At 43.0% G+C, this 12,609-nt stretch overlaps 1 protein-coding gene across 17 annotated transcripts in view; it reads left to right on the forward strand.

Annotated features, from left to right (window-relative positions):
• The window catches only part of sox6 (SRY-box transcription factor 6), a 137,841-nt gene that overhangs the window by 99,032 nt on the left and 26,200 nt on the right, over window positions 1-12,609 (forward strand). For all 17 annotated transcript variants that reach the window (XM_034575044.1, XM_034575034.1, XM_034575060.1 and 14 more), the window contains 2 exons: window positions 3,342-3,421; window positions 11,030-11,179. In XM_034575044.1, the coding sequence (XP_034430935.1) occupies window positions 3,342-3,421; window positions 11,030-11,179 (230 nt within the window). The remainder of the gene's footprint in view (window positions 1-3,341; window positions 3,422-11,029; window positions 11,180-12,609) is intronic.

Here is a 12,609-nt window from a genome sequence, read left to right on the forward strand (position 1 = left end):
GCTTGTAACAGCATGTCTCCTTCTCTTCCTTTGTTTTTGAAATTGAGCAAAGACAAGATCCACAGCTTTAGAAATAAAACTTTAATTAAAAAAAATGTTGTAACATGTTGACTGATGCCCTGCCAAAACAGTAACCTTATACACCCTCATATTCTTGTGAACATGAAAGATGTGCTTCCACAGACTGCTGTAACAAAAAAATGGTGTAAAGCAATTTTAGACAAATCTCTTCATTTTAGATTTTAATCAAATAACAACTTCAAGGCTTTTTTCCTATTTCCTCTGCCACATGTAAATAAAAGGAGACAATGTTGTTTTGATCAGTGTCAAAAAGAAAAGGATTTTTGAGTCAGACAGAAAAAGGAAAAGTCCACTCATCTGTTATGAACCCAAACCAGAACCAGAACAAGGAATAGGACTGGAAAAGGGAATAGAAACACTTGGAAGTCAGCAGGTTCGCAGCAGAACATTAGAAAGGTGTGGTAGTGCAGTTAATGAATTAACTATAAAACCACAGGATGAAAAAGAAAGTCAGCTATTTTGGAACTATGGAGCCATGACAGCTTAAACAAAGTGCCTGAGGGCGAGTCTTTTACCAGTGTGCTTTCTGCGATAGATTTGACAGGGAAAATGTTTTAGTTCAAATAACAGGAGCTATTATGGAATCATGGTGAGGGGTCGCCATGTGTATGGTTCCTGCATTATTCATGAGTTCATGAAGAAAAAAAGCAAAGGGGGTCTGAAAATGACTCTTGCAGTCAGGAGGTATTTTCAAAACATCTATTATTTCCCCCCCCGATCCAACACAATATACACAATATTTCTGGAGAGTACAATGTTATCACCACCACCTGCAGGGTATACAGGATGCTGCCGTGTCCTTTCTCCATGAAGTGAGTGGCCAAGCATTCACTTCCAAGACTAAGGCCCACTAATCTGATGTTATCATTATGAGACAGCCCCCGGGGACCACTGCTTATGACCCCCAGCCCTGTGGTGCTCGCATTGGCAACAGAGTCATTCTAGCACCATAGTGGTAAGTCATCACCCCATCCACTGGCTGTGCTCAATGGCCTGGTCTTGCATGGTAGACAAGCACAGTCACAGAGGCACCGACTCATCTTTTAAACAAATAGATACAAGTCGGACTTCCCAGTCTGTTCGCACTGTTTACACAGACATTCAGTCTGATGTGTCTCTAATGGACCCACAGAATGACCTCATAGTCTTTAGCTTCCTCTGACTGTCTTCCTCATAAGCACCCTGCTGACAGTTGAAAGTGTCCTCATGCTATTTTTAATCTTAAATCTCAGATTTTTTTATCATTATATTTGTCACTTTCAAACCAATTTCCTGATATTGTGGCGTTTGGAGCACATGGTTTTCTTCTTAATGTGCAGTAGAGTTTGGCTCAGGATGCAATTTTCTGTCCGATCCTGAGAAAATTAACGAGGCCCAACAGGCATTCTGTTTTTTGTATACAAACCCGACCCAAGCCCAACATTTTTCCCTGATTACAAGCACGTGCAGTGTGAAAAATCAAGTAAATAGGTCAGGTTGGGAATCCACCTCTAATATAGTAACTTAAATAAATCAACTTACCCATCTAAATAATTATACCTGTTTATTTGTGTCTTAAACATTCTTGGTAAATTTATGACATTTAAAAGGCACTTTAAGTTTAAGTCATCTAGTCATAATATTCATTCATCATTATTTGATCTGGCCTAAGAAAGGTTTCAGTTTCATCTGTCAACCCTGAGCAGATCTATGACTTGTATTTTATAGAATAATATGAGCAGGGAAATATAGCCTGTTCTGACCACGGTGTCACCTGAACTCCCCCCCCCCTTTAACATTCAGAGTCTTGGCTTCAGGCATGGGACCAGCCACGGAGAGTTAAAAAAACAAAGTAAAACTCAATTTTAAACGTAATTCTCTTTCACCACTGACGCTAAACTGGCACAGTTCCCATTCTGCTGGAGCCTCGACACAGACTGTGCATCCAAGACCTTGGAGCCTGAGACCCCCAAGCAGTGGAGGGGTGCTCACTTAGCACATGACCCCCCCCGCAGGTTTCACATGACATCTTAAGACATCCAGCCATTTATTATTCCCAAATCCGACGTCACAGACGGCACGGAGCGAGAGAGACGGAAAGAAAGCGATACCAAAAAAGAGGAGGTGTAGAAATAACCACAGTACACAGCCACACATCCAACCCAGCACTATTTGAAACCACTTCTGCTGTGTGATTTTATTTGCTACTAAATGGGGATTGAATTTCCATGGCCTGTATCACATTGTGCTGTGCTGTACAAGATTGCAAAGTGAGGCGAGCGGGCGAGGGCAAAGTGAAAGAGAAGGTATATACATTTACCTTGTCTGTGGCTTAATGGCTCCATATGTTTGTGAGGAGATGTGACAGGCAGAAGTGGGGTCTGAGCGAAGGCCAACTACCCCTCCCCACTCCCACTGTGTTCCCCCACCTCCCCCTCCTCCAGACACATGCCTCAAACCGCCCTCCCCTCCATGAACGCTGTGCTGCCCCGTCTCACTGGGGCTGTTCTGTCTGTCTCAACACACCGGGCTGTGTCAAAGCATCTGTACCCCCGTGGATATCACTCATACTGCAGCCGTTTTTATATCGCTGTCTGACAAAGGTGCTGATGGCAGGCGAACAGTAGCGAGTAGTAATGAATAGTGCTGCTATTTGGAGACCAATTCTTCCTCGCTTGATCACAGTGACATGTGAGATAAGAATGTGTGGGTTCTTTCTTTTTTTTTACTCTTGTTATTGTGACTGCACACTTGTTCCAACCAGTTCACATACAAGTGTTTTCACTCTGCTGCCAAAGCTATCACTCAGACCCAAACAATGTAGTGCTGAACAATGGCCAGACAAGTCTACAGCTGTTAGAACTACCTGATAGAACATGCTGGTCCTTTTACATAATCGCTAATTGAATACCAGGGAGATATTTAACATTTATTATGAACACGCATGAACGCACGCACACAAACATCTTAAAAGAACTCCTTACTTGTTAAAATATTTAGGAGCTATTGCTGTCATGGTATTTTCCAAGAGTAGTGTGCAGGTGGAGGTAGGAGAGAATGGTGTGGAACGTTCCTTAGTAATCCTGCTCCAGTCAAACCAGATTAGCCTTTTGTTAATGCAGATGTTTGGGCTTGAAGCCGAGGGCTCGCTGCAATGTGCCACATGGCTGTGGCAAAGTAGCGGAGGGCCCAGGATCCGTGTTGGCACTTGCCTGGCTGCGCTGGGCCGGCTCATTGTCTGAACCTGTACGTATTGTTGTCTATCTCTCCCTCTCTGACAGGTGATAACTACCCGGTGCAGTTCATTCCATCCACAATGGCAGCTGCAGCAGCGTCAGGACTCAGCCCCCTCCAGCTTCAGGTATGTACAGTACGATGACAAAGAATGCTAGGGACGCCCGCCAAGCCCAGGGCAGAAAGAACGGCTAAGCAGCTGTACGCCAAGTAATGAGCTGCACACTAAATAATCCTGGAGGCCCCCAGCTCACACGTGCTTATCATCTTACATATGTAATTTATCCCATTTTATAGAGGATTTATCCCCACTAGCTCTGCCCAGCAGAGGAGGAAGGAAGATAATGGTTATTAGAGGGAATGAGAATCACTTTGGTTGTCTTAATTGCCTGCCGGTGAATTTATCAGAAGACAATTGACTAAGCAAGCAAAAAATCTCCTTCTTAACTGCTTAGCTGAAGCTTTTCTTTAATCACTGTGAGGCTAACAAATGAGAAGAAACAATGGATGTTCGCAGTGAAAGCAGACTCCTGGTATGTTACACAGTGAAGCTGAGAAAAGGCGTTTGAGCAACAGAAATGTTGGGACAGGTTCCAAGCCCTACAGGCTTTTCTAACAGCATTTAAAAGAGCTGAACTCAGGTCAGAGCTTAACCTGAGGACATCATGTTTAATGTAGATAATTATCTGCCTTGCATGGTTCAAGTTATTACTATTAGAGATACTATTGTTACCACAGCTCTCTCAGCCTCTGCCTGATCTTGTTGATACAGATTCTTTCCATTAAAATGCAGACACAGGAGCAGCAATAGGAGTTTAAGATATATTTTCAGTTTATCGGACAGATTGCAAGTATATCTGGAACTAGAAATCAGTTCTGTTCTTTGGAAACAAAGAAAAACAATGGAAAACATTTTAAAGAGCATTTTTCCTAACACATGTTTTAGCCACCACTGATGCTTTATCAACAACAGCATAAAGGGGGGGGGGGGGTCCTCTTTGCACATGTTTGTAAGAATATAAGCTTGAGGCTGCATAAGAGAATGTGTTTCCATAGTTTATACGTGTAACTTAGTTTGTGTATCGTAACAAAGTCCATTGGGAAGGAGTAGTTGTTCAGATAGGCATGCTGAGTGTATTTATAGTGGTGGATGAGGTCAGATGAGACAGTCATATATCTGAAGGTTGGGGTGAGGAGGGGAGACAGGTCTAGAGTCATTAATTCTCATTATGTATCTAACCCTGGGAATGGGCAAAAACAGTGCCTCCAAGACCATGACTTGGCTGACCTTTAGAGAACACAGTAAACAAAAAAGAGGTGCATTTTCCATTAATTGAAGTCTGTCAGCCTGTCACATATTCCTCCTGCTGTCTGCTATTTACCCTGCATAGAGACTCCCCTTAAAACAGCAAGAGAAAGTCAAACATGCCCTTTTCTACATTGCTGGGATCAACAAACCGTGCGACTGCCACCACTTCCTCTACAAAGCACCAAGAGGCTGCCGTGATTAAAAACATCATATCAGCCCAGACACGGAATTAAGTTACAGTTGTCTCCTGCCTTTTAAAGCTCTAACAACAGCAACACTCTCTGTCCTCTTCAAAATTAAAGTATTGCAGTGTACTTCAGTGTGGGTGCGAGTTTGAGTGAGTGGACCCGTGAAAAGAATCTCATCAACAATGTAAAAATCACAGCGTGATAAGAAAAGGGGATATTTAATTTGAGGTGAAACGAAGTAAAGAGACACTTTATCTGATAAGTAGAGCAGTGAAATAAGTATGGCTGCCCTCAACAGCAGTGAAAGACATTTACACATTTGCAGATCGTGCCACGTTTTTTATTCAAACTCCACTGGTTAGTTTCTTGGGTTTAATTTCAATAAAAAAATATATTTATATATATAAATGCAAAATAAGCTGTCCCTGAGAATATTCACCGACCATATGATTTGAATCATTGCATCATCAAGCACACAACTGCACCAACTTTAACTGTCCTAAACTTTTCTATTTCTACCTCCTCCCATTCTTCATCTTCCTAACATAACACATACAGAGAAATAGAAAATCACATGCACATACCCCCCCATTAAAATATCTCTTCCTGTCAGCTGCATTGAAAGGTATAATTTCCACCGATAGATTGTGCAATATATGAACCTTAAAAATTATCTTATTGGAAGAATTAATTCCCACAATGCTGCAGAGGTAATGTGATCAGCCATCCAGTCAGAGAGGCCAGCCGCTCCGTCAGTCTTAATGTTGGCTGCGCAGCCTCTTCACAATCTCCTCTGTCATAACAGTCTGGGATCCCCCCCATCCCCTGCCCTTAAGGAGAAGAAAACCCAACAAGGTAACAAAGGCTTAAAGCTGATGGATGTAAATGAATCTTCTAGGGAGCGTTTGAGTGTAGGAGACTGTAATTTGCTTGTCAATACAGGATGGTAGCATCACTCCGGCGGCTGGCAGACTGCAAGTGGCTGTCACCAGGCGTTGCTGTACCACGGGGCAATTTCACTCAATGTTTTCCTGACAGATTGGCTCTCGTTCTCAACTCACAGGAGAGGAAGGCGGGTAAACTATCCCTGCGCGACATGCCCCTCTTCATTAGTGCCCACACAGAGCCAGGATGAGCCCAGAACCAGCAGGAAACAATGGCTCCATCCCCGCCTGCCCTTCTCTAAATACAACCGACACCTCTCATCTAACAGAGGAAATTGTGCTCAGATTGTATCCCAATCTGTCTGGACATCTACTATATTCAATTGAATGGAGGGACAAGGCGGGAATTTCCCTAATTCCACAAAAGAATTTTCTATTTAGAGTAACACTTAATTTGCTGTCTGTACACTATACATTGCATCAGTTGCCAAGTGAAAAACAATCTACTTAATGCCAATATCAACTTGATATATATCACCCTTCCTTTTTACAGAACCATTGAGATGGTCCTGCTTTTCAATTGGAAGCAGGACTTTGGGGTTAGAAAGCATTATTAGATAAAGCAGAACATCTGGGTTCTCTGCAGGGTCACGAACTAAATATAAAGAAATTCTCTGCTTTCACTCAGTACAAGCTTCATTTTCCATCTCTTGCCGTTTCTGTCTTAATTTCCCAGTTTTCCACCTTGAACCTTCTCTAAGTGTCTTAGTCTGTATTTTTCTCTCCTCTTTTCTTTGCTCATTCCGTCCGTGGGTTTCACTTACTCTTTTTAACCCCAAATTTCCCAAGTCCATCACATCCTTAAGCCGCTTGAGTTCAGACCTAACATGTAATGCAATTACCATCCGCCACATTTGCTATGGCCTCTTGGCCCGTGATGAACCTGGGCCCAGCCTCAGCTCGTGCTCCCTTTGTAAAGATGAAAAGCAGCCCACATGCTCAGCGACAACTTGGACCAGATCTCAGGCAGACAGACATATCTGAAGGAGTTCTCAGGGGCTTAGACGACTGGAGTGATAAGAAAAGGGTGTTGCGCAGTCAGGGACAAACAGGAAGAATGTGGGAGAGCAGCAAACCGCATTTTATCTTTTGTTTGGATGTAAAGGTCTGTGTAGTATACATGTGAAGAGATGGCTTCTATCGTTAACAAGTGCAGCACTTTTGACTTTGAAAGAGAAAGAGAAAGAGAAAGCGAGAGAAAGAGGAGGAGGAGGGGAGAAAAGAGAGAACGGACATACTGTAGCGAGCAGCTGTTTCTGTGTTTATGAGCAGAGGCGCTTGGTCTTTGAAGGTAACCCAGAGCAGTGCAGCAATGCTAGCTGTGTGTGGAAGGCTGGCTAATAGGACGGCTAGGTGAGCAGCTGGATGGAGGCAGTGGTGAACAGAGGGACAGATGGACAGATAGAGTGGATAATGCAGTGAGCAACACTGAATGAGAAGGCTGGCGCTGGGGCCCCTGGGCCTGGAGAAATCCACACACACACTCTTGCACAAGGCAGACTGTGTTTGTGTGTGTATGTGCCAGAGAGAAACTGATACAGAATATGTATATACTGTAGATGTGAGATAGAGAGATAGAGAAAGGCAAGAGGAGGGAGGGGGGGATAAGAGCAGAGCAGGTTGGGTGCCAGCAGATGAAACAGATGTTGGGCCATACTGGAAAGCATCGGCACAGTGCACCAGGACGCTTTCCTCCACTCCTGACATCTGGGCCTAGCCTGGGTCAGCCTGCCTGGTCGCCATGGGCAATGAGCCTGTACAAGCCTTGTGGCAAACGGGGCTGGCGCTGTGCTGCCTTTTAAATGGTGTGGTGCACTGAAGCACAGTTAATGCTCTCATATCCAGCCCAGTGCTCCGCACCCAGGCCAGACAGAGGTGAATGAGACATTGACAGACAGATGAACTGACGCAAAACAAAGAGATGAGCGTGCGATTAAGAGAGTGTCAGTTCGAAAATACTTAGCCCAACGCAGAGAGGGATCGATTGGTATTAGTAATTGTTTGGTTGTTAGAAAAATATCTTTGTCTTCATTTGTATATTTGGAAATGTGCAATGCACTCTAATTCCTGGCAGTAACAAATTGGACAAATAGCTCAGAAAATGTCTATTTATCTATATTCTTTAAGGCATATACCCTAGTGTCTGAAGAAACAAATCATACATGATAATTGTATGTTGTTCTTATAATTGATTATATTAAATATCAAGCCATAGAATTAGTTTTGTTGAAACCATATTAAACCTGTAAGATGTCTTAACATCATCAGCAGAGTGTGTGATATCAGTTTAATGTCGCAGGCAGAAAAGTGAACCTCCCTGTTTAACCTCTGCTGCCTCCAGAGGGCTTGTTTTTAATTACCAGAGGCTAACAGGCTGACCTTGGCTGTGCTGCTCACTTTAAATCCATGCTTGCTGAGATCTGCTCCACTCTGGAAAACAGGGAACGATGGGGTCAGAAGAGAAACCTTAGATTTTCTGATTTAAGTTTGGTATCACTACAGGAAAAGAAATGCTGTTTTAGGAAAAAGACAAATCCTTTCAAATCACTAAAGAAAAAAGTAAGACATGCTGTATTTCAATACTAGCTGTGCATACACACCTTTTAATAAAGACAAATTGCACTAAGTTGCCTCTGCCTTCATGCTGAGAAAACACATATAGACAGTTTTTTCAGATTTCTTTTAACACCCACATTGCAAACTCATTAGCTATCATTTCATTTGGCAGTTTTCTGTCATAATTCAAGCTGTGCCGGTGGCTTTTGATGAACACAAGTATTGTACGTTTCCTAGAAGATGTTTCCATTTGTCAGAAAAAGCAACACAACCAGTTTTAAGAGTCTATAGGAAAGGCAAGAGAAAAGGGAAACAGAAGGGCCCAAAGCTCCGCTCAGGCTCTCTCCTACTCCTCCAATACCCCAGAGTTGGAGCATTGACTTTCAGCTTGACCCTCATTACCATGAACCTTTTGCTGCCCCCACCTGGCAAGTAGATATGAAGAAGGGGCTATTAGATGTGAGGGAGTCAACTGAGAACATTGGGAAGCAGACAGATGTCTTCCGCTTAGGGAGAACAGCCATGGGAGGATGTATCATCCTTCAGCCTCCGACACCACAATGCCTGTTACCATTGACGACTCTCTGTTATGTTTTAATCTTCATGACATGCTGGTAGTCAAACAATTTTATAATTTGCTATAAAGATATTGTCTTTGATTTGTACCAAGCCACACCATAAAGCCGGAGCAAAAACACACCATAGACTAAACTCTGACGTATTTCATATTTGTCCTTGAGCAGTGTCTGGTGGTTTAACACACCTTTCATCCGACTTTCCCTCTGATTGTATTTATTGTTCTTTAGCTCCTGGAGTCAGACTGTTCCTGGTTATAAGGGTAACCATTGCTTCTCACCCCATGGCACTGACCTGCTAATCAGTGCTGAAAAGGGGGCATCCTGACTCTGTCTAATTTGAGGGAAACTGTAATTATGCTCTTTTTCCGGGACAATAAAGTTCTTCCCACTCAAGGTCAGGGGCATGCCCGAGCGACAAGCCTGTTAGCAAACATCTGTCCAACAGACTCAGCTTCCGCTGTTCTACTAAGACTCATGTGTAGCCTGGAGTGATGGGCAGAGAATGGAGTATCCTCTCGCTCTCTTTCTCTGACATTAACCAAGTCGAGCTCAGATGAGGAGAAAATAGAGTTGGGTCCGCTCCTGTGTCCATTCCTGTCGTAGACAAAAGGCTGTTTGTGAGGGAGGTGGGGGCAGTGCTATCATTGTGGGAACATAATCAGTCTGTCATTTCCGTTGCCCATGTGCTGTTGTTATCCCCAGGTCCCCTGAAAGAATGGGCCTTTTGTACTGCCGCTTATATGGCAGTGATAAAGTTTCTTACAGGAGCACATGTGTGTTTATATCTGGAGATATGTGCATGGACATAAAGTGCTTTGTCTGGCATCTACACGACTGAAGGTGAGGCCAGCGGGGCCGGGTGGCTTTTTTCCATCCACACAAATGCAGGCTGTATGTGGCCAGTGTAATCGGGAAATGAGAAAGAGTTTGCTGATTGGCCAGAGGACGAGAACTTAGATTCTCCCTGACAGCACCGTCTGACTGAATAGCACAACAACCCGTGAAGTATACCTAGTCTGAAGAAAGCAGGCCAGTGGGGGAGTTAAGGGGTGCTATGTCTCTGATGAAGTGAGGTCTAAGGCCACATTGAGTAACACTCTTTCTCAGACAGTATCCCTTATTTGACAGACCCCTGCCATTTACAGCAGGAGACAAAAGCCAATTACGTTACTTACCTGGTGGCCAGTAAATGCAGACCTGGGGTGGAAAGAAGACTCAGAGGAGTGCTGGGCTCTGTGGGACAGAAATAACAACCACAAAAATAATAATCGAAACATATCAGTCTCGTTTTATTTGCTTCAAGATTTAATGAAGTTAAAAAAATAGACACATAGCTTAACGTCAATAAATTAAACTGTAATTTTATCCAGGATAAAGGATGAATTACCTCGGTAGTCTGTAGCTCACCAGAATTTAAAAAATACTTCCAAACCCTAATAGTAACCACTTTTTGTACTATACGCCACATTATCAGCCCAAAGTGAAAATTTAAATCGAGCTTTCAGAGTTCAACCCTGTTACAGGCTTCGCTTATTGAGGGCTTAGCCGGTCTTTTAAACCACCCACTTGTGTGGTAATGTCACCAACAGTCGGACGTCTCACTGATTTAACGCCAAGGAAAATAATGGTGATTACATCAGTGTTCTTTGTGCAGGTTTCTAAGCCTTAATAATGCTGGTGTTTAAAGTCTTCTGTGATGGCCATCCAACTGAGGTTGGGTTTCTAACCGTGTGGAATAGGACTGTCTCACGTGGCAGCGTGGAGACAAATCACAGACTTCAATGGGAAGCTGTGTAGATCTAGAGAAATGAGAGATCTTTGCAAACACACTTGCATCCAGTCGGCAAACTTTTCTCTGTGATGAGTGGAAAATAGGGGCTCCAAGTATTTTGAATGAAAGCCATCTCTGTGTGGTTTTTAAGACTGCTGTCTCTCTCTGGGTTCAGTCTTTGAAATACAGTTAAGACCTTTGATGGAGGTTCTCTGCCAGCCTTATGGAAAGAGAGGAAAGACGTAAAAGAGAGAGAGAGAGAGGAGGGGGGGATGAAGGGAGACACAGAAGCAAGAGTTCTAGGGAGAGGAAAAGACAGAATATGAAACTCTGAATGTTTGCTGGATTTGGATGTTAACGCCTTTGCGGGTTTCTGCACCTCCCTACAGCAACTGTATGCAGCCCAGCTTGCCAGCATGCAGGTCTCTCCTGGAGCCAAGATGCCTCCACTCCCCCAGGCCCTCAATGCGAGCGGGCCCATTTCTCCCTCCTCTCTGAAGAATGACAAGAGTTCCTCCAGCCCCATCACTCAAGTCAAGGTAGAACCCTCAATTCCTTCTACCCGCCAGTCCAGCCCTTGAGTGGTACTTGACCTAGCCTATAGCCTAGTCGGTGTTGTAAGAATAAACTAGTGTCTACGCTGTTCGCTGCTATAGTCAGTTCCTGCAGCAGACCAGTGCTGAGCCCAACCTCTAACAGGCCATCAATCTGCAATGCTTTAACAAGGCCCTCTCTCTTACCCAGAACTCTGTGGACATTGTTGCTATGGCTATGGCTGCTCCAAGCCAGTAATTTGTGGAACACATGGTTTCTAATTTTTCCTCACAATGAAAAGTGTTTTTTTTTCCTTCTTTTTTTTGTATCTTAAATGGAATCAAACAATTACTACAGTGTGATTCAAATGCTGACAAAAGTGAAGCAAGAATTAGGATTGATGACTTTTTGATTTGATTTGATTTTTTTGGGCTTCGTAAACAAACCAAAAGCAGGATGTGTGTTTTCTGCTGCTGTATGGCACGGCTCCACTAGACCTCCATGCAGAGGAAAGGACGCATATACATCACCCCCACTCACTAAGGCCATAATCAGAAACATGCGCCCATTTGGAGCAGTTTAGCTTAATAATATTACAATGGAGAAAGACCATAAATCATCTCCTTGAAATGGTAGCAAGACACTCCAGCTTTCTTTTCACTCACTCACACACGCCCACACACACACACACACTCCTTCAGGTCTCCTACCTCTGGGGATTTACACTGAAAGATTGCCCTCAAACTGACTCAACACTTATTCCATCATTGGAGTACAATTCTGCATTTATCGATAAAGACCTAAACGCCTGAGTGAGTTTTTTCAAACCCTTGTATGACAATTAGGTCGATATTAATACAATACCAGTTCTTGGCCAATAGTAAAATTATAGCCAAATATCACAAAATTAAGGGATTTAAATGAAGTGAATCGAACATAAATAGAAGGCAAACATACTCTGGCATCCTCCCATATATGTCCACAGTCCAGTAGAATCAGCTTGCCTTTAGTTTTGTTTGTCTGCTTTCAGCTTCACTGCATGACAAACTGTTATTGGCACAGCAATAACAAGGCCTTGGGGCAGTCTATGCTTGAGCCATATGTTTGGACAAGGAGACACTTGGGCTTTGAAAAATACTGTTAACGGCAGCATGAGCCCTAATCTGATATAAAAAGACTGCTGTATTCACACATGATGTTCTGGGCAAAGTGACATTTTCTCCTCTGGGATGTAAATGTAGGAGTTGTTTATATACTAAATCAACCAGCATTTACAAATAAAATTAAAAACAAATCTATTTAGCATGTTGATTTTGGTGTTGCCCATCATCTTGCAATATATGTATATTTAAGGTAATTAAAAATGTAGTTAGGCACTGGTTATTATGTAATTCAATTAGAATTATTTGAACTAATTTTAGGTTTTTTTTACATT

Source organism: Hippoglossus hippoglossus, chromosome 3 (assembly GCF_009819705.1).
Source record: "Hippoglossus hippoglossus isolate fHipHip1 chromosome 3, fHipHip1.pri, whole genome shotgun sequence".
NCBI lineage: Eukaryota > Metazoa > Chordata > Actinopteri > Pleuronectiformes > Pleuronectidae > Hippoglossus > Hippoglossus hippoglossus.